This window comes from Phoca vitulina, unplaced genomic scaffold (genome assembly GCF_004348235.1).
Source record: "Phoca vitulina isolate PV1807 unplaced genomic scaffold, GSC_HSeal_1.0 scaffold70, whole genome shotgun sequence".
NCBI classification, from domain to species: domain Eukaryota; kingdom Metazoa; phylum Chordata; class Mammalia; order Carnivora; family Phocidae; genus Phoca; species Phoca vitulina.
This window is the reverse complement of record NW_022589773.1, coordinates 3755449-3783204: the sequence shown is the minus strand read 5'-3', so window position 1 is coordinate 3783204 and position 27756 is coordinate 3755449. Positions and strand designations below refer to the sequence as shown.

Sequence of the window (27756 nt, the reverse complement as noted above, 5' to 3'; positions counted from 1 at the left end):
TATAAGCACATTAACTTTGAGAATAAGAAAGAATGGTGATGGTGGGGATGGGGCTTCAGTTACTTTGTGATATACCAAGGATGGTCTTTGGTCTGCCCGATCCTACTTTACCAACAGAGAAGACAGTAGCAGTGTGGGATTTCTGTTAACAGACACCACAAGTGAAATTTCATTTGGGGTTATTTTTAAATCTCTAAAAAGTGAATATTTAAAAAGCAGTAAAATTACATTATTAAATATATTGATGTGATCCACATTTTCCTTGAAATATCCTTGCATTTAAGAATAAAGTTTGGCACTTGGTAATCTTTCACACCATATACAGATTGTATTTATTTAAAGTAAATTTTGAGAGAAAAGTTTGTAATAAATGACTGGTTAATAAAAGAACATAATTATGATGAGATTCATATAGGATAGTTAACAACTGGGTATTTTTTATTCATGAGAGGGCCGTTTTAATCAGAAAATTAAATGTACTCAGGTAATTAGTTATTCCTTTTATATATCCCTAACAGGAACTAAATTGAGCTTGTTTGGCTCCTCCAAAAATGGATTTGGGTTCAAACAGAGTGACCTTGACGTCTGTATGACAATTAATGGACTTGAAACTGCAGAGGTACAGTGACCACATAAAACTTGAATTTGCTGTGGCGGTGTGATTTGACAGTCTTGACTGACAGTACAGCTTGGTAGTTTCCAAACTCATAAGCGTATATGATACGAAGTACGTCATTTGGCACAGTCTCTCTGGTCAAATACTTAAGAATCTTAGAGGTAAACATGAGGAGGTACCAGGGCTTGTATTTTCAACCTATAGTACAAAGCGGATTTGAAAGCAGCCTGTGGGAACATACAAAGCCAAACCAGCCCCTCCGGTGTCCATTGGCCAGTAGGTGGACTTTGATGCACACACCCACGTAAGGCTTTTTGAAAAGTATTTTAGGAGGCAGGCAGTGTGGTTTTCTGAGACTTGTTTAGCAGGCAGGCAAATGTGGTACCATGATAAGAGCGCTAAACGCACAGTTCAGAGACCCAGATTCAAGACAAGCTTGGTTTCATATGTCTGTAAACATGTGGTCTTTGGTTGATAATCTATAAAAGGAAAGAGTACCTTCTGTTCCTCTTGCCTCAGGAGATTGTTGTGCACATCAGCTTGGATCATGTATGTCAGGAGTCAGCAGCCTATGGCCCACGGGCTAAATCCAGCCTACTGCCTGTTGTGTCAGTATGGAGCACAGTCCCATCCCTCCATTCATGAAGTGTTGACGGCCTCTGCCTCACTCTATAACGACAGAGTCGAGTAGTCACAGCAGGGTCATACAGTTTGCAGAGCAGAAAAGATTTGCTAGCCCCTGACAAATATGAAGCCTTTATAAAATATAAAATACTGCATAAAGGTATAAAGTCTGAGAAGTGCAAAGTTCCTTTTATTTTTTTATTTTTTATTTTTTTAAGATTTTATTTATTTGACAGAGAGAGACACAGTGAGAGAGGGAACACAAGCAGGGGGGAGTGGGAGAAGGAGAAGCAGGCTTCCTGCCGAGCAGGGAGCCTGATGTGGGGCTCGATCCCAGGACCCTGGGACCATGACCTGAGCTGAAGGCAGACGCCTGATGACTGAGCCACCCAGGCGCCCCTCTTTTTTTTATTTTTAACAACAGCCCAAACGCTGTATAGCCAAATGAGTGATGCTGCTGTCACTCAAGATCTTTTTATGTCTTTCCTTACTTTCAAGTCTTTGTCTTTTGAGGATGTATCTGATTTGGGAAAAGAGCCAAAAGTTATCTACCCTGAGTTTGGTGAGTAAAGAGGATAAGCAAGATTGGGTCCAGTATATGGAATTACCTGATTGTGCATCATCAATATTGAATTTTTACATGGCTTAGAAACGAGCTTTATGGGCATTTCTGAAGGAAAATTTCAAATACATTCTGGGATGTGTATAGCCATCAAAAGGGTTTATGTTGTAAAAGGTAAGCCCAGTGTTTTTAAGTATAATTTATTTGAAACATTTGTATTTGCAGTATGACTTTCATTTGTGCATTATGCACAGTCCTATGGAGAGATCATCTGAGCTTAATCACTTTCCACAGCAGTTCCTCAGCTCTTAACTGAAATATAATGAAAGTCCACCCATAATTAATAAAATGGGGCACAGAAGCTCCTTCTTCTTTATTCTGGCACAGAGGGCCCTTCTGAATAACGGAGTTACATAGAGGGGAAAAATGGAGGTCCTCACTTGGACAATGGTTCAGACTTTCCTGGGGCATCTGATTTCAGCCTCTGTTGTACCTCCAAAAACAATTAGTAAATAGGGTCTATGGGAATTTTTGTATCCTTAGGCTATTTCCTATGAATACTGACCGAGGCTTGCCTAAAAGGGAAAAATGTATATAGAATGAGTTGAAGTTAATATCATTATTTCGGAAGGTAATGAAAACTATCTGTGGCCAGGTTTGGAACCCGTCTTCCCTTTTTGAGTCAGTATGTGCAATTTTTGTTGCAGGGGTTGGACTGTGTACGAACTATTGAAGAATTGGCAAGAGTCCTCAAAAAACATTCAGGTACCTCTGCAAACTTTGTCTAAAAATATTTTTGTCTTTTTTATTAGTGTTTTGCATACTTAAAATTTATCAATGCCGATGAAACAGTCTAGTGGCGCATCTATAGCACATTTGCAGTATCGGTGTCTTTAAAAAGTTTTGTGTGATAAAGCATGATAAAACATGAAAGACTGAGGTAATCATTTTGTGCATATTATTGCCTAGCTTAGTTTTATTTCAAAACAAAGCATATACCATACAGGTAAGAAATTTTGGAAACCCGTTTTGCTGTATTGACTCGTACCAGTCAAAATGTTGCTGGCATCAGTGTGAAGCACCGTGGAAAGCCCTGGGGTTATGGACTGTATTTGTAGCTATGCTGCTCGACAGTTGTACGCAACCCTGAACAAGTCATTTAACTTTACTTAATCTCTTTTTCTCTCACCAATAAATTGAGAACACTGAACTGGGTCACTTCTAAATATTTATAGCTGTACAGTGTACAGATGCTGTCCATTTGTGCACAGTGCTGACATGCCATTAACATACTCTTTTGCTGTCAGGGACAGCTGTGGATGCTATTAACAGTGGGACTCTTCTTTTAAAATGTGGTTCAGCAAATTTCTGTGCTAGGAGCTAGGAATGAAGGTGGACACAGTATGGTCTGTGACCCCACAAAACTTCCACGGTCTGTCCATAAGATGCTTTCTTTTATCTCAGTCAAGAGTAGACTTAACATTAATGTCATGAGTACACACATATAGCTACACACAAACATACATCTTGAATGCTACCCCCTCCTTTTTTTTGTACTTTTTTATTTCCAGGAGTTTAAATAAAAAGGATACCATGTTACTTAAATAACAAGAAAAACAATGTTAATTTCAGTTTATTCCCTCTGAAAGTTAACCTAGAACATTAGCATTTTTTTTTGAAGTGCATCGATAATATTTTTTGGTCACTGAAATATACATTCCCCTCATTTGGGAATTTTACCTCTAAAGATCATGAGCTTTTTAAATCTTTTTGAAGATTATGCAGAGAAACTAAATTGCTAAGTTGCCACAATTATTAATTATTTAGTACTGAGCTAGATTTTGACTTTTTGTTTTGAAATCATTTAAAACTTAGAGGAAAGCAGCAAACATTGTATAACAAACTCTGTGTATCCTTCATTCAAATCCACCAGCTATTAACATTTTACTACATTCGATTTATTCTCTTTCTTGCTTGCTCACAATTTTTTCTGTACCATTTGAGATTAAACTGCAGACATGTTCCTTTCCCCTAAATATAGCAGTGTATCTATCTTAAGAATGAACCATGTTAAAAACAGGTCATTTTTAGACTGAAAGGACTTATACACACAGATAATAGTAATGGAACACAGATTGCATGGAACAAGAATTTAATAATAGCTAAAGGGCTATGATTGAAACCTAATATCTTTAAAACAGTCCCCACCTGTCTTATTGGGTGCCTACTATGTGCTCAGCACTGTATTGGGCACTTAGGAATGGTGGAAAAATAAAATAAGTCTATACAAGTCTTTTCCTTGGGCAACTTTCAGATTTAAAGAAAGGGGAGGTAATCTGACAGACCATGTAGCAATGTAGGGTAGTATTCATTTTTCAGAATGAGTCAGAAGCTATTATAAGTATTCAGTAAGTTCTGAAGAGAGAGAGATTCTGGGAAAGAGTTGCATAGGGGAGATTCATGCAAGAGATGGGTTTATTCTGATCCCAGGTGATGATGAATCGGATTCGAGAAGGATCTTCTCCCAGAAGAGAAGTCATTCCTAAGAGTACATACATGTGAACATGAGGGTTACTGTAGTATATCTGGGAGGACAGTGGGAGGATCAGTACATTTAGAGAGGAGTTTCACATGGTTCCTATTACTAGATAAGGTAAAGTCTGCAGATATTTGGAAACCAGTGAAGTTTCTTCCAAAAGAGGAGCAACCCAATAAAAACACAAAACGTAAGCTTTTTCGGCAGCTGGTAGAGCCTCTCAGAGAGGGTATAATATAAGTGAATCTAAGGGCGGAAGGACCTTAACCAGGTGCTAAAGATCCTAAAAGGAAAAGAATAGGAGAGATTCCCAAGGGGAACTTTCCTACATTTGGTACCTACAAGTAGGAAATAAGGGTTCAGACTGACATTTGGGTACTTGAGAAATGGGAATGTTTGTAGAGGACACCACGTGGAGGTGTGTAGTTTGCCATGAAGGTATAATTGAGAGTTAAAAGTCCAGCAAGCAATTAGAAATATGGAGTTGTCAGTCAGGATTGAAGAACAAAAGAAAACAACTTTGCATTGAAATCCTTGAAGAGAGAGAGACCAAGAATAAAAGAGAATTCTAAGGGATCATTTGAGAGAAGTTAAGGACTAAATTTCTGTGGGTAGAAATTAAGAAAGGACACTGAAAAAAGAGCCATTGGAATGACAAGAACCAGGACAATGTGCTGTGAATAAACCGTAGAGGACAGGCTGGTAATGGGCAACAGTGTCAAATTCTAGAATGGGAAGGAAATGGAGTGTAAGGCGATCTAATTTAGACACAGTATAGCAGAATAGTTGGTGGGGGTTCTGGAATCAGATTCTCTTGTTTTAAATCTTGCCTCCCCACTTGTTGGCTGTTACGTTCCCAGAAAGACACTCAACCTCATTATAAGTGCTTGGTTCCTCATCTACAAAGTAGAATAACAATAATAGCATTTAAGGTTAAGAAAGATGTACATTAAAGTACAGGATCTAGCATATGCCAGGTATTCAGCAACTATGAACTTCCTTGCCCCCTCCCCATCAGTAAAAGTTAGACCTCCTCTGTCTCCCACACAGATTTTTTTTCTGAAATTTCTTCTATCATCTACATACTTTTCTCGTGAGCTCTGGATCACACCACTTAGCTCTTTGAGAAGAAACTCCAACTCCATCCCAGAATGAACTCCTCTTTCTCTTTACTGCCTTCCTTCTGCTGCAACCTCCACTACCTGCCCTTCCTTCTGAATCCACTTTCTCTGTTACTGACACTGACATCCTTGGAATCACCCAAATGGGTGAAGCGATAACTAATTCATCCTAGAATAGGTTCAGTAGAAGTTTGGAGTTGGTCACACCTACGTGCAAATTTTAGCTCTGCAACTTACTAGCTCCATATTCCTAAGCAAATTAATATGTCTGGGGCTTTGTCCTCTCATCTGTTGGGTGAGGGTGAACATTCTTAGGAGGTAATGTTTGTGAAGGATTCTGGGTATGCAGGAACTGGTAGTTCTTACTCTTATAGCCCTCCTTCTTCTCCCTTATCCACCCCCGCCCCCTGTCTCCACTTCCTCTACTGCTTACCTCCGCTTCCCTAGCCCATCCAGGTATACACACTCCGAAGCATGTCTTGCTGCTTCTCTGCATCCCCATGCCACCAAGATAGTTGAGGCCCAGATAGATCATTTTTCATAATGGTCACCCTGTCCCTCTGGCGGTTGTGTCCAATCTGTCCGTAGCCAGGGGCGTTGTCCAGATAGATGTGGTCAGTGATTCTCCCCAATTTATATAGTTCATTGGTGTCTCTTTGCCTCTAAGGATAATTCTTAGCAGGATGATATATATGTTCTCTATTTAGGTTCTTCCTGGTTTCTGCCCCACCTCCTATCACTCATTATTCCTTTCCCTCATGTCTACTCTATAGCCTTCATAATTCCATGGAAGTTCTCGAGCATGCCCTTCTGCTTTAGGCATCTGCCCTGTCCCTGTGTACTTTTCCTTGCCTGCTAAATCCCCTCAGCCGCCTCTATCTTTACCTGTCACTCTCCTTTTTCAAAGCCTAGTTCAGGCAATTTCCCCCTCTCCTATCAACATTGATTCCTCTCTTTTACTGTCTTAACTTCTAGCTCTGTGATAAGTAATTTTTGTTTCGAGGATTCAGATGATTGCCCCAAAGGCTTTTCTCTATATTAGACATAGTCAGGTGGAGAGAATAGGAAGGGTCCACATAGCCTGGACTCTGTAGTAATTTCTTCTGTTCTGGGGTTTATCAGACTGATAGCCCTACACACGCACACAATCCAGTGAGCTCCTGGAGGGCACTGGCTGCCTTGTTCATCCTTGTTCTTCAGATATCGATGTGTTTAACTAATATAAACTTTGCCAGAAAAGTCTTCTCAGATGTTGAATAACAGAACTGAGTAGTTCTAGTGATTGCAGTGAAACAGGCCAAAGTTATGTTGGAACATTAACAAGAGTAGCTTATGGCCCAGCTGCTATATATAACAATACTATCTTATTCCCAACCTAGGTCTGAGAAACATCTTGCCTATTACAACAGCAAAGGTGCCAATTGTAAAGTTCTTCCATTTGAGAAGTGGTTTGGAAGTGGACATCAGTTTGTATAACACACTGGTAAGATTTTCTCTAGGCTTTTTCTTTAGGGAGATCGAGGGGAATGAATGTCTCTTAATTTACAAAATCTCAAGTAGAATTAAGCCATTTATTTTTATCTTATTCATTTTTTTAATCATTATTTAGGAGAGCTTGCTGTGTGCCTGGCAGTGTTCTGAGACTGGGGATATAACAGAGTTGTTAGTATTTATTTAAAATGAGGTCAGAGTGGCAGGTGCTTTTAGTTTGGCTTGAATTTTTTTTTTTTTTTAATATTTTATTTATTTGAGAGAGAGAGTTCATTTTGTAGTGTCTGTCTGTCTTTGGTCTCATACTTGGTTTGCTTCGGGGCTTTATGGACCTTCTCTGGACCCTGGGGGCATTCAGTTTAAATAATGCCGGGGTGAGGTGGGGGACTCTTAGCATTTGCTTAGACAGAATTATCTTAATAGCCCTTATTTCTAGGAATGTTCAGACTAAGGACATATTAACATAATGGAAGTTGTGAGCTCAGATGTCATTTATAATTCTTATTATCTGGTAAGTTAATGAAGCTCAGTTTTGGAGAAAAAAATATTACTTTCAGTCTAAATGTGTTCAACCTAAAGTGAATTACAGTGTAAACCTTTTCAGAATATTCCAGCCTAAAACTTTTTCTTCTAATTGATCCCCTATAGTGTAATTTTCCTTTTAACAGGCCCTTCATAACACAAGGCTCTTATCTGCTTATTCAGCCATTGATCCCAGAGTGAAATATTTATGCTATACCATGAAAGTATTTACAAAGGTGAGTATGCTTCCTGTTGGGATTCATCAGGAAATTTCACTGCATCTTCAAACCTAGTTGAAAACATAAGTCTGTACTTTTTAAAGAACCATGGCCATGTTAAATGCTTCCTTTAACTACTTTGGGAAGCCTGCCATGGCAAGCTAAAATTTTGTCATCTTAAATTTTACATATGATAATCTGATCTTGCTTGTGACTGATGGTTGGGGTTTTTCTTTTGTTTGTTTTTGACATCCTTTTTGTTGGTCTTATTTGGTTTTATTGGCATATTTTAGCATTTGAAGGTGTTATTTTTATATTAATGCCCTATAGAAGCACCTTACTTTTAGTGATAGTAGGGTAGCTGCAAATTTAGCAGAAAACATTGGTGATCTTTCCTTTGTTCCTCGTTTTCCTTCCCTCTAGATGTGTGATATTGGTGACGCATCTAGAGGCAGCTTATCATCATATGCATACACACTTATGGTGCTATATTTTCTCCAGCAGAGGAATCCACCAGTCATTCCTGTCCTTCAAGAGGTATTAGTAAAAGAAATTGTGTTTCTCATCTGTAAAGCTGGGTTGCCTTTGAGCCCTCTTCCTTCTCTAATATTCTTTGGTTCTGTAGTTAAATATTTAACTATTTTCCTACAAGTTTTTGTATCAATGCATTAAATTTGTAATCCATACTAATAGTTTAAAAATTAATTTCAGATATACAAAGGTGAAAAGAAACCTGAAATATTTGTTGATGGCTGGAATATTTATTTTTTTGATCAAATAGATGAACTGGTACGTATTTTAAGAGTAAAGATTTTTTTACATCCTTGACTAAAAGTTAGCTGTACTATGCTGTGATGTAGTGGTCAACAACTATATTATCACTTGTTATATTTATTTATATTATGAGAGTAAAAAACTAGCATATATAGATGTTTCCTCTGAAGTTGAAAACACTTTTATTAAGCCAGGTGAGTTTCCAGGGACTGTATCTAGGATTTCTTTAATGCCTGTCAATTCCAAATGATTATGTAACTTTATTCCAAGTGAACAAATATTTGCCAAGTGGTTTTCAGAGTTTGGAAAGACTTTCATTGAGTTCAAAGATCTAATAACCCAGGCATCATCAAGGCTCTTAAAACTTATTTCCAGATTCTTCCACAAACATGCATTCTGGGGTTTGACATTTAAAACCCTGTGCTCTCCCTATCTTGAAGTCACAGGGTAGAGATTAATAAACTCATATAAATGGTATTTTAAAATGTGAAAGAAAAGTTATGTTATGTTTTTATTTAAATTCCAGTTAATTAAAATAAGTCCAAACTTACTCCCTAAGATACAAATGAAGATAGATATTAACACTTTACTATAGAGCATGATATCTCTTGTTCCCTTCTATTTCTAGCCCATCTATTGGCCAGAATATGGGAAAAATACAGAATCTGTTGGGCAGCTGTGGTTGGGACTTCTTCGATTCTACACAGAGGAATTTGATTTTAAAGAACATGTTATTAGCATCAGGAGAAAAAGTCTGCTTACAACTTTTAAGAAACAGTGGACCTCAAAATACATTGTTATTGAAGGTACAAATAAAATGAAACTTAAAATGGAATAGAATATAGAGTTTGAACTGTGAGGGCATTGTTTTTCATCCCTGCAGAGCTCTTGCAGAACAGCAGGGAGCCACTGGTTGGGATGGGCGGCACAGCCTTCCTGTGACTGTCCACAGCAGCACATGTGTCTCTTTCTAGCATAAAGATGTATTTTTAAGTGACCCACATCCTCCTGTGGGGCCTCTCACCAATTCAGAAGTCTTTTGACCAGGACACATCTTTGACTTTTGTTGAACCCGTACTGGAGAATAAGTTTGCAATAGAGATAAGGCAGCTTCAAAAGAGCAGGACTTTTAACACCTTCTGAATTGAGGGTTTGAAGAAAGGGCACTAAGAATAAATTTTCAAGATCCTTACTTGCTATTTATTCATGAAGGAGTTTACCTATAAGTAATTATATATAAATTTTGACATTTCTTTTGCCCACGCTGCAGCCTTTTCTTCCATTGAATGCAAGGATCCTTGGGCCATATATGTTTGTAGTTGATTGTTTATTTGCAATTTGTGGGATTTTAATTTTAGGGACAAAATGGTGTTTATTTATTTATTTATTTATTTATTTTTAAAGATTTTATTTATTTATTTGACAGAGAGAGAGATAGCGAGAGCAGGAACACAAGCAGGGGGAGTGGGAGAGGGAGAAGCAGGCTTCCCGCCGAGCGGGGAGCCTGATGCGGGACTCGATCCCAGGACCCTGGGATCATGACCTGAGCCGAAGGCAGACGCTTAACAACTGAGCCACCCAGGCGCCCCCAAAATGTGTTTAAATGCTTAAAACTGAACTGAGAATTGGCTTAAGAAATATTTTATTGATTTTAATCTTTTTAATTTTTTTAATATTCTAATTAGTTAAATAATGTGTGTTACTCTAGGTTATGTTTCCATCATTACTTCTGCCTATTGGCAGTATTAATACTGTGAACATTTATAAAAATAAATTCAGATCACTGTGGCTTTAGATAGGGTTTTAACTTTTTAGGATCTCATATGTCAAAAACATAGAACTTTGTCTTAAACCTTTCCATTATCACAGTGGATTCGTATGGTCTCCAGTTGTTCATATTTTGTTTTTAATTTTTGAAGTCTCTTTATCTTTTTACGTCTCATTTTTACATTACTTTCAGATGAACCATTAGTAATAGGATAAATCAGAACACTTTTAACCAGCTATTCTAGAATGGAGGAATTTTAGGGGTGGTGGCGGCAGCAGTGTTTATAACTGTCCAAAAGCTTAATATCATAGTGTCTCTGCTGCATTAAGCAAACAACCAAAAATACTTCCACGTACACACACGTGAAAGTCACCAGAAGAAAGCATGATCAAACCTACTAGGAAGGTAACCTTCTGATAGCGGTTATTAGTGTAGGGTTATACTGAGCGAAGGCTCCTATACTCCGGTAACCTGTTAGTGAGTCTGAATCCCGAATGGTGTGCCCCAGTTATTGTACATTAAAAAGCGTAACAGACAACCAGAAGGATGCCTCTTTTTACTTATGTACTCCTTTTGTGTATACTGTACACAAGCAGTCTTCTACTTTCTTGATCCCCAAAAAGGGTTTTGGGGTTTTTTTACTTTACTCTTCTTCAATGTTTTTAGGCATTTATTGGAAATAAATATCTACACATAATATTCAAAGTATGAATTATTATGTATGTATATTAAATCATATATAAAATAGTATTTTAATTTAGAAATAGTACCTTACCTCCATTTATTTCATGAACAAGTTTTATTCAGCTCTCGAATAAATCTTTGACATCAGCATTTTTTTTTCCTCATTCCTACCACTTTCTGGGTCATCTAATAAATAATATTGCAGAACACAACATATATATATAGCTAACTAAGACTTTGAGATGCAGACCTTTAACATCATGTGGGAGTCCTTTATGAAGCTTTCACTAAAAACTGAGGTCAAGTAGCCTTTGGGACAGGTGTGTGTGTGTGTCTTAATTTGTCTTATAAGTGTGTTTTATGATCTCCAGGATGACTAAAGTGACCCTTAAAACACTTGGTAGTTAGAGGGAACATCCAGTACTAAAATGTTCTAAATATATTTAGACCTTTATGCTTCCCAAACTAGCACCATTAGATAATACTCGCCTAATATGTCCTCTCCAAACAATATTTTGTTGTTCAAAATGAAGCAATTCCTCATAATAGGAAGGAGTCTATACAGATTCAAATATAAAGTAACACCCTCTCTTCTGATGGACACTTTGGATAAAACACTTGACTTATATTTAGGAATCTATATTATGTAGCTGTATTACACATTTGAAACTCATTAAAAAGGCAGTCATTTAATATAGTTAACCCTTGAACAACAAGAGGTTGACCTGCACAGGTCCACTTACATGTGAATTTTTTTCAATAAATACAGTACAGTAAATGTATTTTCTCTTATAATTTTCTTAACGTTTTCTTTAGCTTACTTTATTATAAAAATGCAGTATACAATACATATACAAAATATGTATTAATCACCTATGTTATAGGTAAGGCTTCTGGTCAATGGTAGGCTGTTAGTAGTTAAGTTTTGGGGAACTCAAAAGATATGTGTGGATTTTTGACTGTGGGGGGGTTGGTGCTTCTATCCCCTACGTTGTTCAAGGGGCAACTGTACTTTCATTAATGATAAAGTATGTAACACTTCCTTCTTCTTATATACTCACTTAATGTATGAATAGTGGCATTTCCAATTTCATTATCTTTTTTGTTCTCATTAATTTTCTTTACTTAGATCCCTTTGATTTGAATCATAATCTTGGAGCCGGATTATCAAGGAAAAGTAAGTTGCTTTGTTTTATAAATGTTAATGCAATCCCTTTTCCTTTTAGTCCATCTAATTGAGCACTTACTCTTTTCTTCTTAGTGACAAATTTTATAATGAAAGCATTTATTAATGGTAGAAGAGTATTTGGTATTCCAGTCAAAGGATTTCCAAAGGACTGCCCCTCAAAAATGGTAAGTGTCTATTAGAAATACCAAAAAAACAAAAAAACGTGCTTTATTAATTTGTACATAACACACCAGTAATACATACCCTGAAAGTCTGGTGAGTCTAGGCAAGATAAACAATTGCAAGACAAAGTAATTCCTAACAACCTTTTTTTCAGCATCCCAGTTCTGAGGCCATTTTTATCAGGAAAAAAGGGAGAAACAGCCAGAAGTGGAATTTGGGTGGGAAGATTAGTCATTGTGGTGCTGCTGCTTTGCCTTGGTAACGCATGTAGATGGCATTGCTGTTCCACCAGCATTCAGCTCCGGGCCAGCCTCTGCCAAGTCCAGCTTGCATGTAGCTAAGGGTCCTCCACCCTCCTCATATGAAGTCTAGATTTTTCAGTTGACTTGCAGAGTAATACATTTCTTAATGGGACTAGGAGAGAGACCACGCCCACTGTGCTAGCAAGTTCACTGGTGTCATATAACCCGATACTCAAAATTTATATGGAACTGGACTCATTAAAAACAAAACAAAACTGCACTATAAAAATTCCCTTCAGTGAGAGAAGAGGGAGTTAGGAACTAGAGGGTTTTCTGTTAAAGTTATTTTTTCCTACATTAATTTTCTTAATCAAGACTTTTTAAATGAACCTTAAGTGTATGGGTATACATTCAGCATTGGTTCACATCTGTGCATCTAGTTTTTGCTGGATATGCTATGGCTGTCTTCTACACCAAGGGTTCTGAAATTTGTTCCTACAGATCACCTTGGGGATTTTGTTAAAATGCAGATCTGATTGAGGAGCTCAGGATGGGGACCAAGACTTGCATTTCTTACAGGCTCCCACGTGGTGCTGATACTTCTGGTCCTCACCTTGATTTCACTGGCAAGGAGGCTTCAGTCCAGACATTGTCTTTCCTTTCTTCTGATATTTTTCTCCAGAAGCCACAACAAACAGAATAACACATAGCTTCTTTCTTTTTCTCTGTATATGTAATGCAAATCATATTCCTCAGTTTATTGGGTTTTAGCCTTTTCATTTTATGAGAAAGCGAAGCCTTTGAACCTGACCTCAGCCTCCCCCAAGTCCTGGGGAAGCCGACTCATGGGTATGTGTGATGCTCTTGGGTAGAAGTGTCCTGGAAAAACAGGCTCCCTTTGTGGTTAGGGTTAAACCATGGTCTGCATGATGAAAAGGAATAAACCAACATGAATTTCGGTAAAACTATCCTGAAGTAAACCTCTTAATGGTCATAGATTTTGGAATTAAATAGTATAATAATCATTATAAAGAAGGTCTCTGATTGATATCTGGTTAGTTTTTGTGTTTTGATCTCACATTAATAATTCATACTTTTCTATATTTATGTTCTGCTAGGAGTACTTTTTTGATCCAGAAGTGCTAACTGAAGGAGAGCTGGCCCCAAATGATAGATGTTGCCGAATTTGTGGGAAAATTGGACACTTCATGAAGGACTGTCCTATGAGGAGAAAGTAAGTCAGTGTTCAAAAGGGGTGGTTTCATTTTTACTCTCTTATTGTACCAGTTTTTAAATGAGGTTCTATTGTAACAGAAAATAAACTTGTATTAAATCCAGCAGTTCTCAGATAACTGATTTTTCACAATGAAAATGAAGCGATTTAAAACATGCATTTAAGCGCAGATGACCAGATGTCCCTCGGGTGTACAGATAACAGTCTTCCAGCCCTGCTCCCCTTTCCTCATTTTGGTCACTGCCCCAGTTGCTACTCAGCCATTTGGTCACCAGCCTCTCCAACAGGGATGGAAGAAGAAACGAGCAAAGTAAAATGGGCTCTTCAGGACATCAGTTATACTTCCAGTGTATAGTAACGGGGCTGTACCAGACTCACGTACAGTTTATTGCTAGATAGAACCCTTCACTTGTACGCAGTTCAACCCTTAATGATTGCTGTGGTGACCCACTCACTTTGGTCAGCATGCTTGCTTCTCGTGATGTTTGCGGGAGGTGGGACTGGGGGGGCGGGCAGTGCTGGTTGCTTGATGGTGTGGTGGTCTTAATTGAACAGTAATACTCTCATTTAAAAACTTGCTCTTAAAATAAGGCACATCTGGAATTTGAAGCTCTTATTTAGTACTTTGGTTTTGTATTCAAATAATAGTCACTGATCATGTAGAGCAAGAAAGAAACATTTTCAACATTTTAAGAATATAAATCTCCTTACAATCCTTGTTCCCTTGTGAACTGAAGGTTCCACGTCTCAAATTTCTAGTGCCTAGTAAAGAATGGGCCACAAGAGTTGCAAGAAATCACCCCAAGGATCATTGGAGTTTCATTACATCCATATCACAGTAGGTACTGGACCAAGGAGTTCCACTAACTGTAAACACTGCTTTTATGGCACTAGAGTAGTTGTGAAAATCAAAAAGAAAAACTATACCATCACCCTGAGGTTGCTTCTTGAAAGAGGAGACAGACTTAAATTTGTTAAATTCTTTGATACCTTCTATCTCTGGTTATCTCCCAAACCTGGAGCGCCCTTAATATCTTGTCAGGTTTCTGTTTAGATTTTTCCTACCGGTGTTATATCATCTTCTAGAGTGAGGCGACGGCGTGATCAGGAAGATACCCTGAACCAAAGATACCCTGAGAACAAAGAGAAGAGAAGCAAAGAGGACAAAGAAATTCAGAACAAGTACACAGAGAGGGAGGTGTCGACAAAAGAAGATAAGCCCATGCAGTGCACACCTCAGAAAGCCAAGCCAGTGAGGGCAGCTGTCGACCTGGGCAGAGAGAAAATTCTCAGGCCACCGGTGGAAAAATGGAAGAGACAGGATGACAAAGACTTAAGAGAAAAACGTTGTTTTATTTGTGGAAGAGAAGGGCACATTAAAAAGGAATGCCCCCAATTTAAAGGCTCTCCAGGTATGGATACCGGTCATACCTCGATGTTTGCACTCACATCTCAAGGGAAATCTCTTTTTTAGAGTTTAGAGTTCTTTACTCTTTTAGTTATATTTATTTCTTTAACAGATCGACTTACTGAAAAAGATTTTAAGAAAGTGAACCCATCCCCTTTAATTCAGACCCTCTTATATGTCTTAAACGTATTCCCAATTTCATTGAGAGGCTTATAGAAGTCACTTGGTTGACTTTTCTAAGATTATCAATGAATGGAAAACCCAGTCATCCACAGTGCCTATAAAATGTAGCCTATGTGACCAGAAAATAAGCTGCCACTTGAGCTTCACTTCTCAGTATGTGCACTTTTGAAACTGAAGCACTGACTGGCCAAGGGGGGGGGGGGGGGGGGTGGGGCGGAGTACTAGCTAAATTATCTCAGGACACCAAGCTGTGCATAGTGAGCCACTTGTACTTTTGTTTGAATATGTACATGCACATGCCTAGAAAAGGGACCAGAAGGAACTCTGTGACACAGTTATGGTGGTTCTAGCTGCAGAAGAGGATTATGGAGTACATAATAGTACAGTAATAGTTTCCTGCAGCAAGTGTGATTATTCTTACAATGAGGAAAAATACATTATCAGTCCATAGTTGAATATCATCCATATGTCCCATCCCTTTGAGTTGTTGGATCTGCATTGACCCTTTCTATTAAATGGGTAAAGTGTCCACTGTGAGCACCTTTTTAACAGACGGTTAAGCGTGAAGGTACCTTCTCTGTGTATGAGAAGTTAGGATTTACAAAGCAGTTTATACACTCTCACTTTGTTTCTCAGAACAAACCTGTGAGAGTGGATGGAATTTGATTGGCATAGGAAAGAAACCCGGCGAAGTCATTTTTTAGATTAAAGTAGTAACCTCTCCTGTTCCTGTCCTCAATTGTATATGTGTATGAATGGTGTAACAGAGTCAGCACTGACGACAATTCCCTTAAAACTCTCCACTGTTCATTGTTCCTGGAACACTAGTACCTCTCTTCCATTTTATTATATCATAGCAGCAATATAGTGTCTCTTTTTTTAAAGACAAAATTTTTAGAGCACTTATTCTTATTTTTTTTTTAAAAGGAGCTTTATATGGAATGAAGTATATTTTTAAATTATTTAATTATTGGTTTTAAAATAGGACTTCAGTGTTTATGGAAGATACAGCTTGCCCTACTTCTAAGGAACTCCGACAAATGTAAATCAAGCTTTTTTTACCCTGACATGGGACATAGACCAGATCTTTTATGACTATAAGAGGAATATATATTTAAGAGAAATTAAAATAATAGCTAGAGCTAACATTCATGGAGTGCTTACTATGAGTCAGGCACTATTTTAAGTACTTTCTGTGGGCAGTCTCATCTAATTTTCTCCCCAGCCCCATGAGATGGTGGTATTGGTAATCCCAGTTGACAGATGAGGAAACTGGTAGTAGTATAGATCAGATATAATGAAGTTCTACCAAAGTTATTTTTGTAGACCCTTATGAAGAACTGGCGGTCTGTGTTTACTAGTAGCACGAAGCACATTATCGCGTTCCTCTTGGGTACAGCACAGCGGTGAAGGGAGGCCCCAGCATTCCCCCAGCTTTGATGGATTTCTTCCTCCTAGCTGGTAGCAAGGTTTAAGTTGTCTACTAGTGAAGCTGTCAAAACAGAGCAGTGCTTCTGGAAGGCTGCAGGGGCAGCAGCAAATCAAGGAGAGCCGGGGTATCCTGGGGCGGGAGGCTGGGTATTATCAAACCTAAAGAAAAGCAATAGAATCTTGGATTCCTCAGAATGCAGTATTTACACATTAAATCAAGTAGTCACTGTATCCTAAAAGTAAAATAGGAAAGGAGGAGTGGGGCTAGAATATGGAGCATTTCCTCCAGTAGCAACTCAAAATACTCCGTTGCTTCTTCCTGTGGAAAAATTATACTGCCCCGTCTCATTTCTTCAAATATGTTATTACTTTGTCCACACAATATACTGAGTGGAGCTTCTGTCCTATCCACAGAAAATTGTTCTGTGGAAGTTTGAAAACAGGGCTACTGCTTTCATTTTAAAGTGAGAACAAAATGCTAATTTTTTTCTCAGGTATGTCTAAATCAGATTGTGTATTTGGATCCCCTTCTTCACCTAGCCCCTTGAGACCAACTGGCACATTTGCTCAGGTAAACCTAGCTCACACCTGAGCAGGAAGCCCTGGGGTCATCTGTCTGTTCAGTGAACACTTACTGAGTGCTAGCAGCTCTGCGCCAGGCCCTCCGCGAGGTGCTGGGCAGCCCCCGGCCCTGCCCTCCTTCCTCTGGCTAACCCGCCTGGCTCCTCTCTTTGCCCTCAGTGCAGCGTGTGGTGAGGCTTGCTATGTTCCGGATGGCAGGGCGTGCTTTAAGGATTCCTGAGTCTCTGTCTTGCTTTTCAATTAACTTGCAAAGTTCTGCCTTCCACGTGCCTAATTTCGGCCCTCCTTGGATATGGTTACCGTTTTAAGGCTGTTTTCAAATGCTCTTCCTTTCGATTTTGTAAACCAGTCTATTTCGTTTTTTAGGCAGTGCTTTTACATGAAGACAAAAAGAAACAAAAAACAACTATATTTTTGAGTCCCCAGTCAGGTATGTGGGTTTTAAAAAAAAAAATGTGTGTTATTTTATTTACTGCATAGTTTACCACATGCCTTTTGAGATGCTTCCTTTGAGTAAGTGGTTTTAACAGGGACTGGACATCACAATCACTCAGGGAACTTTTAAAAATACAGTTGCCCTGCCCCCACCTTTACTTCCTAAATCCAGTTCTTCAGTGGTTAGGCTTGGGCCTGCGTATCTTTTAAGTGTTCTAAGGTGATTCCTATTCCATCCCTGAGTAGGAACCACAGTCTTTAATTATTTGTTCCTCTTTCACACTTTTTCTTTCTGCTTTGAAATTGCCACTGTCTTGTCAGCAGTGTGTTCTCCTCCTGAGACTATTTGCCATGCACCAAAGTAAGGAAAGAAAGAAATTGTTGGCCTGAACTCCACTCTCTCTCTGTCTCTCAGCTACGCCATTTATTCATTCCTTCAACAAGTACTTATTAAGCCACCACCACCCCCGGCCAGCCCCAAGTGCAGGGTATGAGCCTAAACACTGGCGATACCGCCGTGAACCAGCAAAGCCCCTGCTCTCGTTCACTCTACATTCTTGTCAGAAGAGGTGCGGACTTCTGATGGCAACAAGTGCTGAGGAATACAAAGCAGGAAAAGGGAATGCTGGGTAGGGAGGTGGCCGTTCTGTTAAGCAACATTTATGCAAAGAATCAAATCAAGGAAGGGGCAAGTCAGGGGAAGTTGGAGTTAGACCGTTACCACAGAACTAAAAACCACTGTTGTCCCCTGGCGTCACTGCGGGGCGGGAGCAGGGAGGGGGGTGGTAGGAGGCCAGGTCAGGGTAGGTGGCTGTGGATCATGAGGCACCTTGCGCACTGGCCAGATTGGATTTCTTTCTGCCTGTGAGATGGACGGCTGTTGGAGGGTTTGGAGCAAAGGAAGTATAACCTGAATTCTGTTGCAGAAGGTTCCTTATGGCTGCTGTGAGGCAGTGAGGGTGGCGACAGACCCACGAGGAGGCTCCTGCGAGAGCTCAGGGGAGAAATGGTGCCGGCTTACACTCAGGTGGGAGCAGAGGGGCTCGTGAGGACTGGTCGTGTTCTGGATATTTGGAAGGTGGCACCAATGTGGGTTGTCGCTGGGTTAGATGATGACATAGGACAAAAAATGAACCCAAGATGAGCAACTGGAAGAATGGAAGTGGGATTTCTTGTATTGAGAAAGACTCAGGAAGAGCAGATTTTGGGAAGAAAGAGAGTCCAGTTGTAGCCATGTCCGTTTAGGAGACTGCTAGATGTCCGGGTAGAGATGCCGGGTAGCCAGCGGGATGTACGAGCTAGGTGTTTAGAGCAGAGGTCCAGGCTGAAGACCAAGACTTGAGTATTTTCAGTGTAAAGATAGTGTTCGAAGGCCTGGGTAGGAATGGGGTCACCTAGAAAGTAATGCAGAAAGAAAAAAGAAGAACATTTAAAGACTCAAAATAAATAAGACAGAAGATGGTCAGTGAGGGAACAGGGTGGCAAGAGAGCTGGCTCCTGGAGTCAAGAGCTGGCTGTAAGGACAAGGGTCCTCAGAGAGGGCTTGACCATTCATGGGCATCGCCGCTGCGAAGTCTGGTGCAGTGTAGACTGCACTGTAAGCATTGCATTTGGCAGTGCTCAAGTCACGAGGGACTCTGAAAAGAGCCATCCCTCTGGAGTGGAGGGACACAAAGCTGACTGCAGGGTTTTCTGGCAAGAAGTGCTGGAAGGGGAACTGTGGGCAACCGAACCTCACACCATCCCCACCTGGCCCACAGGCCTGTGCACAGATGCTCAGAGGGAGGCCAAACCGGGAGGCTCTGCCTTTCTCCGGTGTTTTGAGAATGCTTTTGAGTCGGGAAAGGGGAGGGAAAAGGAAAAACAAAGTAACTGAGGAACTTTTTCAGCTTTTTTTAGTAAGAAGGGATGAAACTCTAAACTCGATAACAAATATTCTGAGTTCTGGCCTGCAGACACCCTTAGTAACTTTGCTTAGTCTCTCTCTCTCTCTTTCTGTGTCTCTCTTATTCAATAAGGTAGGCTTAAGAAGGGAAATTATATAAGCAAATAGAGCATGTGTAGTCTTTTTAACTTGATTGTACAGTTTATGAGAAAGGTTTCTGAAATTTTTTTAAAAACTTCATTGATAAAACTTGACATTTTTGTATGTAGTGTAAAACAACCCACATATTTTATGATCAGCTTTTACATATTGTATGTTATTGCTGATGTGCAAACACTGTTTGTTTTTAGCTTGGAGAGATGCTGTGTTGGTTAGAATGTGAACAGACGAAGCTGTCTCTGCTATCAGTTACTGAGAAATAGCACTCCCAACCCCTGGAGCCTTGTAGGTCCCGAAGTAGAGAGAGCGCTTCCCTGCTTTTACCAGCTTGGTCTGAGATAAGCCAGGGCGCAGTGATCTCACCCTGGGAAAGCTCCGAAAGCTCCCAGCAAGGAATGTTTGATTGTCTCTACTCTGAATGTTGTTAACAAGAGAAAAATAAATGGAATTGTTAACTTATTTAGCTACTTCCGTTTCTGTCAGTATGGAGATGAAGTATCTCAAGTATATACAGTAATCTAGGAATAGGCATTTATTTTTATGCTATGTGAATTTCAGGGATTTTTTTTTTTTTTTTAATGATTGGAGAAAACATTTAAAGTGGCATCAGATCTCTTAACAATTACAATTTAAGAGGCATGGGCATTCATTAGGTTGGTATAGAGTGAGGTCAGATGATTCAAAGAGAAAGAACCAGAAATCTTCAGAGAAGTACCACACTTATCTAAAAAGGGAACGGTGGACATAAAGGTAAAGACGCAGGAGGCTCTATGAGAAAATGCGGGAGCAGCTGTTTGCTGGGAAGATGTTGTCATTGTTCTCAGTAGAATGCATGGACGGATGTAAAAACAAGAAAAGTTCTAGTGGGAAAACCCCCAAATCCAATAGAAGTGAAATGAGACTGGGGCCCTATTGTGAGACGATTTGATTGACAGCGAGAGCTACCATGAAAGACAGAGGAAGAGGCTGACAGGCTGCCTCTGAAAGCCAAGTACAGGGAACAGACTCCTCCGCAGTGTGTGCGGTTGCTTCCCGTAGATCCTCTGAGAGTTTGAGGGTCACGGAATTGTACCATATGTAAACAAGCCAAAAGAGTGTTGTTGTTTTTTTTTAAGATTTTATTTATTTGCGAGAGAGAGAATGAGAGACAGAGAGCACGAGAGGGAGGAGGGTCAGAGGGAGAAGCAGACTCCCTGCCGAGCAGGGAGCCCGATGTGGGACTCGATCCCGGGACTCCAGGATCATGACCTGAGCCGAAGGCAGTCGCCTAACCAACTGAGCCACCCAGGCGCCCCAAAAGAGTGTTGTTTTTACAAGCTTCAGCCTTGAAGAGATATTTCCAGAACATTACACAGAGGAAAAATACCGATCCTTGCTTAGTCGAGATGTTCCTTTTGCCAAGGGTAGGGTGTGGAAGAACATGGCCTCTGCCGTCAGATTGCAGGATATGATTTCTAGCTTTGTGAGCTTGAAAAACCTGCTTACGCTCCACTTGACTCAGTTTCCTCATCTGTTACAAGGGGATAATAATACCTGGCTTGTAGGGATGTTGAGAAATCCATGTAAAAGCACTTAGAACAGCACCTGCACGTAGCAGCAGAGCAGAGGTTTGTAGGGTGGTGCTACATGGATGCTCCTGCATGGCGTCCGTCGCGTGGCTCCTGCTAAAGGCCTTACACTTCTTGAAAGTAGAAATCTATTATAATTTTCTAAATTTTTTTTAAGTGGGGGAAGAATACAGATGTTGGACCTCTGGACATATACCTGGAAATGGCATTATCAACTGACAATAAGGATTTCTGTAATTGCCTTCTGTGTCAAAGACTTACATATTTATAAATATTGTCAGCAACTGTAAAACTTAAAGCTTGAATTTACTACAGAAGAAAAATTATTACAACAAACATACCTACTTTATACCAGGAAAAAAAGAAAACATTTATGGGTGGTTAAAATCTATCTTAATTAAACTCCTCAATCAACAACTGTTAAGACTTGTCAGATGTATCCACAATAAATTTACCCAAATTGTCTATATTATATATCTGAAATATGTTTCAACTGTAGATAGTATTAAATTTCCCGAGAGCCCTTCTTTTCCACAGGATTAAATATGTGACACACGGGTGGTTTCCTGTCGGTAGGACAGCCCCTATGCTCTCCCATTAGCCATAGTGACCTCAGGCAAGAGACCTGCTTTCTCTGAGCTCCAGATATCTCATGTAGAGAAGGGCTGTAGCCCCATTTATCTCATCAGATCCTGAGATTAAAGCACCCAGCCCATAATAAGCCAAGTTCTCTTTCCTGATCCCTCCTGCTCCATTCCTTTCTACTGGGCTACATATAGTCCCTAACTCCCAAATGAGAGAGTAGTGAATAGAAGATTCCATGAATTTCCTTGTTCTTCATTGTGACTCCCTTCCCCCTCATACACAGCTGACACAGTGCCTTCGATGTTCAGTGAGTTTTACTGATTAGAGGTATATTCATTTTGAAAGAATAAAGACTGAGTGGGAGGAGGGTCAAGAATAAGAGCTTTCAAATCAGACGTACTTGAGTTTTGAAATACAGCCCAACCATCTGCTGGCTTTTCAGCCTCTGTCAAGTTACCAAACCTCTCTGTGCCTCAGTTTCCTTATCAATAAATTGGGGCTGACACCTCAGGACAGTTGTAAGGATTAATTTCCTATACATAAAGCCCTTTTCACAGCATCTGGCACATAGTATTCCTCAGCAAGTTATCACTGCCTTGTTACTGGTGTAAACAGTCTTCTGCCTCACTGTTACCTCCCTCTTGTTCTAATAGGACAAATATATCATGGAAATTTGTAACAAAATAGGAGTATGTGGAGATTGTAGAACCATAGTCCACTGGTTTTCATGCATCAATGAATTACTCTGGTTTACATAATAATTTATTCAGAATGAGAATCTCAAAAAAAACTAACATTACTCTATTCCTTATGCCTCCCCCTTTTTGCAAAGGAAGTTATATTTCAAAAAAAACTACGTCTGTCTCTTCATTTATTCCATTTTAATCTCATAGTTTGATTTCCTAAAAACTGGAGATGTTGTAAGAGATCGATGCTATCTTTACTCCCTCATGATGATATACATATACTATTACAATTTTTTTCCTTGACCAGAATTTAAAAGCCTAACTAATTAAAAAAAAAAAAAAAAGTGATCTTTATGATAGTAAATTTAAAATAACAGAAATGGGGCGCCTGGTTGACTCAGTTGGTAGAACGTGCAACTCGATCTCAGGGTTGTGAGTTCAAGCACTGTGTTGGGTGTAGGGATTACTTAAAATCTTTAGTAAAATAAAATAACAGAAATACCTTTGTAAACAATATAGGAAGACCTTGTTATCATTGAGTACAGATCATTCTTTTTGATACCCTTCTTGATATTCCAGTATATGAACATACCATTATTTATTTAATCATTACTTATTAATGGACTAGCTACTTTCAAATATTTGGTATATCAGTATCCTCCAAAACTTTTTTGCTCTCATATTCTTCCCTCAAAATGTAGAAAGCCCATATATCTCGTATATTTTTAAGTTGATATCTAAATTTTTCATCAAAATTGCAAAGCATATAATCCGAGTTTTTTTTTAAATAAATGTTGACATTTCAAAATAAAACTTACCAACGCCTTAAACGTATCAAATGAAATTAATACGTCACTACCTTTTCATACACACTACCATTCATTTACAGCTCCGTAATAGGCAGAAATTTTACATCATTTTACTTTCCTCCTTGAATTCCTTTGTTTTACTTCCATCTTAAGTTGGTATGTTTTTATCATTATATATTTCAAGCATTTTAGGGGTGCCTGGCTGGCTTAGTGGGTAGAGCATGTGACTCTTGATCTCGGGGTTGTAAGTTCGAGCCCCACTTTGGGTACAGAGATTACTTAAAAATAAAATCTATTTTAAAAAAAAAAGATTCAAATTCAAGCATTTTATTGATCAGCCTATCCTCCTTATCATAACAAAAATATTTATATAAATTGGATTTTTTAAGCTTTTTATCAAAATGTAAAAATTTCTTCTAAATTGGGTTTTTGCATTAGAATATATAAATCAAAACAAATGTAACAATTTTTCATTAAAAATTAGTGAAAGAGATTTTTCTTTTTATGCTTACATACTGAAAATGACTGCCATTTAATGAAATAGATGGGATTTTCCCCATGCAGTCATGTATTTTTGGATCAATACTACAGGAGTGAAACAGTGTTCCTTATCATTTCTATTCCAGATCTTTTTTGTTTTTATAGTTGGTAAACATCAAGAAACCCCAGTAGTCTTTATGATAGCATATTAAAAATAATAGATATGCTTTCTTTGGAAATGGAAGATGTATTACAACAGTGTCACTCAGTTATTGCCATTCCTTTTTAAACTAAATGACCAAAAATCACATAGTAATGAATCATCAGGAATTATCTGTGATGAATATCAGCTATCAGTGTAATTTTACGAAAGCTAAAAATTTGGAATTTTTATTAGATACCAGCATTTCGTTTGCCTTCCTGCCTCCTCAGGTTTTTTCCCCAGAGCCATGTACCACATTAAGATTTGGATGAGTAGGAAACATGCCTCTCTTTTATAAAATAGGAGGAGGACGGTGAAAGGAAGACCGGTGTGCCTCCTGAGAACCAGCCCAAAACCTTGGCCACAGAGGCCTTCTCTGAGAGAATCCAGGTAGACATGAGGCACTGCGGTCAAGTCCCCTAAAGCTCCCTGTCTGCTCCTCCTGTTCAGTTGGCTCAGGAATACACGTACCCAAGTTTGAAGACCACTGTTTATGTCAAACACCACCAGGCATATTTGCCTAGTTATTTCCTCAGGATAAATTCCTAGTCAGTAGAATGATAGGTTAAAAAGTACGCACCTTCTGACAACGATGCCGGCAATGCCAACAGGATTGTTGACCACCCCAGAGAGTCCTGACTGCCTGCTTCCCAGACCCTCACTTCATGGGAATAGTCTTTTGCCCATTGGCTTGTATTCTCTGTTGAAGTCTCCTGTTTTTCACATGTTTTCATCTGTATTTCTTCATGTTTCTATCTATGTATTTTTTAATGAGGGTATTCATCTTTGTTTTTATCTCTTTCCACATAGAAATCCATTCGTGCTTTGTCAAATTGTGTTCTGTCCTTCACCACCACCACTCCAGTTTATTACTCTTTCAGCCTCATTTATGATTGGTTTTGCCATATAGACAGTTTGTTGCTTGTTTGTTTTAGTAGTTTCATCTAGCCAACTCTTAGGTGATTTCAAGTCATGCTTATAGAGTTTTATAAATTTCATGTTCTTCCCCCAGATTACATAAAAATTCATCCATGTTTTATTTCTAGTGGGTTTACTTTTTTACATGCACATTTTTATATGAAATTTCTTCAGGTATGATGAGATTTATTTTTTTATATAGGGGATGTAGTAATAAGACTATTAGTACTGTTCTTAGAAAAGAGTGGTTTCCTAACATGTTGGGAAAAATATATAGATACAAATAGAACTCATCTACTAGAGAACTGACCTTATTTTTTTTCTCATTTTCTTCTCAATCTTTTTTCAATAAAAGATCATTAAGATGGTTGAAGTCTCCTTTGACTACCATCCCAGACCCATTCCTTCGTGTCCCCTCCACCCCAGAGGCATCTGTTATTATGAGTTCAGATGTTCTTCCAGTTCTTTTTTTAAACTTACATATGTACCCTTTAACATATGTATCCTTGGTGAATTTTTTAATTTGAATGATGTATTATACTGTATAATAAGAATGTTTTACACCCTTTCTCATATCTATTTAATGAAGTGATTTTGAAATTTATATATATTGCTATATATAGATTTAGTTTTATTTTCTTTCTAGTATTCCATCTATGAATACAGAATATATTACCCATTACTAGCACATGAGCATTTAGATTGCATTTGGTTTTTTACTATTATAAACAGTGCTGTAGTGAACATTCTTGTCTGAATCTCCTTGAGCATGTACGAGAGATTCTATAGTTTGTGTATCTAGAAGTCAACCTGTTAAGTCATAGCATATGTGCATTTTCAACTTAGATTATCATCAAGTTATTGGGTGAAATAATTGCCACTTCCACCAGCAGTGTTTATTTTTGCAAATTTGATGGGTGAAAAATACCTTGGTGTTGTTCTAATGTATATTTTCTTGAGTCTGGTGATGCTGTTATATGTTTATTAGCCAGTTGGAGTTATTCTTCTGTGAATTCCCTGTTCATATCATTTGCCCATTTTACATGTTTGTTGACCAGTTGGAGTTCTGTAAAATCCCTATTCCTCGTTTGCCTATTCTCCTGTTGCATTATCATTTCCTTAATTTATAAGTGTTCTTCATTTTTTCTGAATACTCCTTTATTATATACATTCCAGATATCTTCCTCCAGTATATCTTGTCTTTCAACTTGTGTCTGTTGCCACTCCAAAGTTTTAAATTTTGAGATAATCAATGATGGATTTTCCATGGTTAGTTTTCATGGTCATGTAGCTCAATGATTTTAGGGTCATCTTTAAGAAATTCTTCCCTGAGTTCATAAAGATATCTATCTATAGTTTCTTCCAATAGCTTTAAAACTTTTTTTTCTGTTTAGATCTTTAACGCATCTGGATTGTGTGTAAAGTACGAGGTGTAGTGATCTAAACTTTTTGTCCCTGGAATGATAAGTCTATCCTCAATGCTTTGGGCAGTCCAGAATATCAAAGATTTGTTGCCTGTAGACCACTCAAGGCTCTAGGGTATAAATACCAAAGGAGAGTGCTTTGCTTCTTCCTGATATCACTCATTTTTCACTGTGAATTGACTAGATGCTCTGCTTCAAAAAGTTTGCTTCTGGGGGGCATAAGTTTCTATTTGCATACTTAGTATGATTGCTTTAGTAAATGTAGACAGGTAAGCAAAATGAATAAAATAAAAGCCATTTATACTTCATTCTGGAGCATAACTACTATTTAGGTTTGAGAAATAAAGTCTTCCCATGTTTTCACATCAATGTACTAACAACGGCTAACATTTCCTGAGTACTTTGCTATGTGCCAGCTACTGTTCAGTTGCTTTACCTGTGTCAGTGTATTTAATCTTCAGAATAACTCCAAGGGGGTAGGTGTAATAGCTCACATTTTACAGATGAGGAAAATGAGGCACCAAACATTTGACTGATGGGATTTTTCATTTGTTTTTAATTTTTAGTAGTTTTTTAAGTAGGCTCCATGCCCAGTGTGGAGCCCAGGGCAGGGCTTGAACTCACCACCCTGAGATCAAGACCTAAGCCGAAATCAAGAGTCAGACGCTTAACCAACTGAGCCACCCAGGTGCCCCTTTCATTAGTTTTTATGAAAATACTATTTGTGTGGTTTTATAACCTACTTTTTATATTATTAATTATCCTTTTATGCAAATCTAGTATTCTGTTGTGTCCATTATATACTTAGTCATTCATATCACAAGTTTTGAATGTTTAAGTTATTTGCATACTTCAATTATTGTAAGATTTCTATGAATATTCATTTAGCAAAATTCCAACCCACTTCTCTCCTTCTGATCTTCCTTCAACTTGGTGATCAAAAATTGTTTTAATTTGCATTTCTTTGATTACTCATTGATACTAAATGTTTTTTATATATACTCATGCTTTCTTTATCCTCTTCCATATATCGCTTATTTTCCCAGCTGTATATTGGCGTTCATCTTTTCTCTATTGACTTGCTTTAGTACTAAGCATAGCAAGCCTTTCTCATAGGTGGAGGTGGTGTGCTTAGCTAACTTCCCCACCCCAAAATTTTATAAATATTCACTACTTCTTATACTTTGATGCTCTTATATTTAATTCTGTAATTCATTTAGAATTGGGTGGAGAGGAAGGGTATGTTGTGGGAAAGAAA

The 27756-nt window shown here is 38.5% G+C and overlaps 1 protein-coding gene across 2 annotated transcripts in view; it reads left to right on the top strand.

The window, feature by feature from the left end:
• TUT7 (terminal uridylyl transferase 7) overlaps window positions 1-27756 on the top strand; it is a 66515-nt gene that overhangs the window by 36069 nt on the left and 2690 nt on the right. The window contains exons 15-26 of one of the 2 annotated variants that reach the window (XM_032392921.1): window positions 519-619; window positions 2510-2567; window positions 6839-6942; window positions 7619-7708; window positions 8114-8227; window positions 8402-8479; window positions 9093-9270; window positions 12046-12093; window positions 12178-12269; window positions 13628-13743; window positions 14830-15155; window positions 17714-17777. In XM_032392921.1, the coding sequence (XP_032248812.1) occupies window positions 519-619; window positions 2510-2567; window positions 6839-6942; window positions 7619-7708; window positions 8114-8227; window positions 8402-8479; window positions 9093-9270; window positions 12046-12093; window positions 12178-12269; window positions 13628-13743; window positions 14830-15155; window positions 17714-17730 (1322 nt within the window). In that variant the 3' untranslated portion in view covers window positions 17731-17777. The remainder of the gene's footprint in view (window positions 1-518; window positions 620-2509; window positions 2568-6838; window positions 6943-7618; window positions 7709-8113; window positions 8228-8401; window positions 8480-9092; window positions 9271-12045; window positions 12094-12177; window positions 12270-13627; window positions 13744-14829; window positions 15156-17713; window positions 17778-27756) is intronic. The other variant, XM_032392920.1, reaches the window with a different exon arrangement.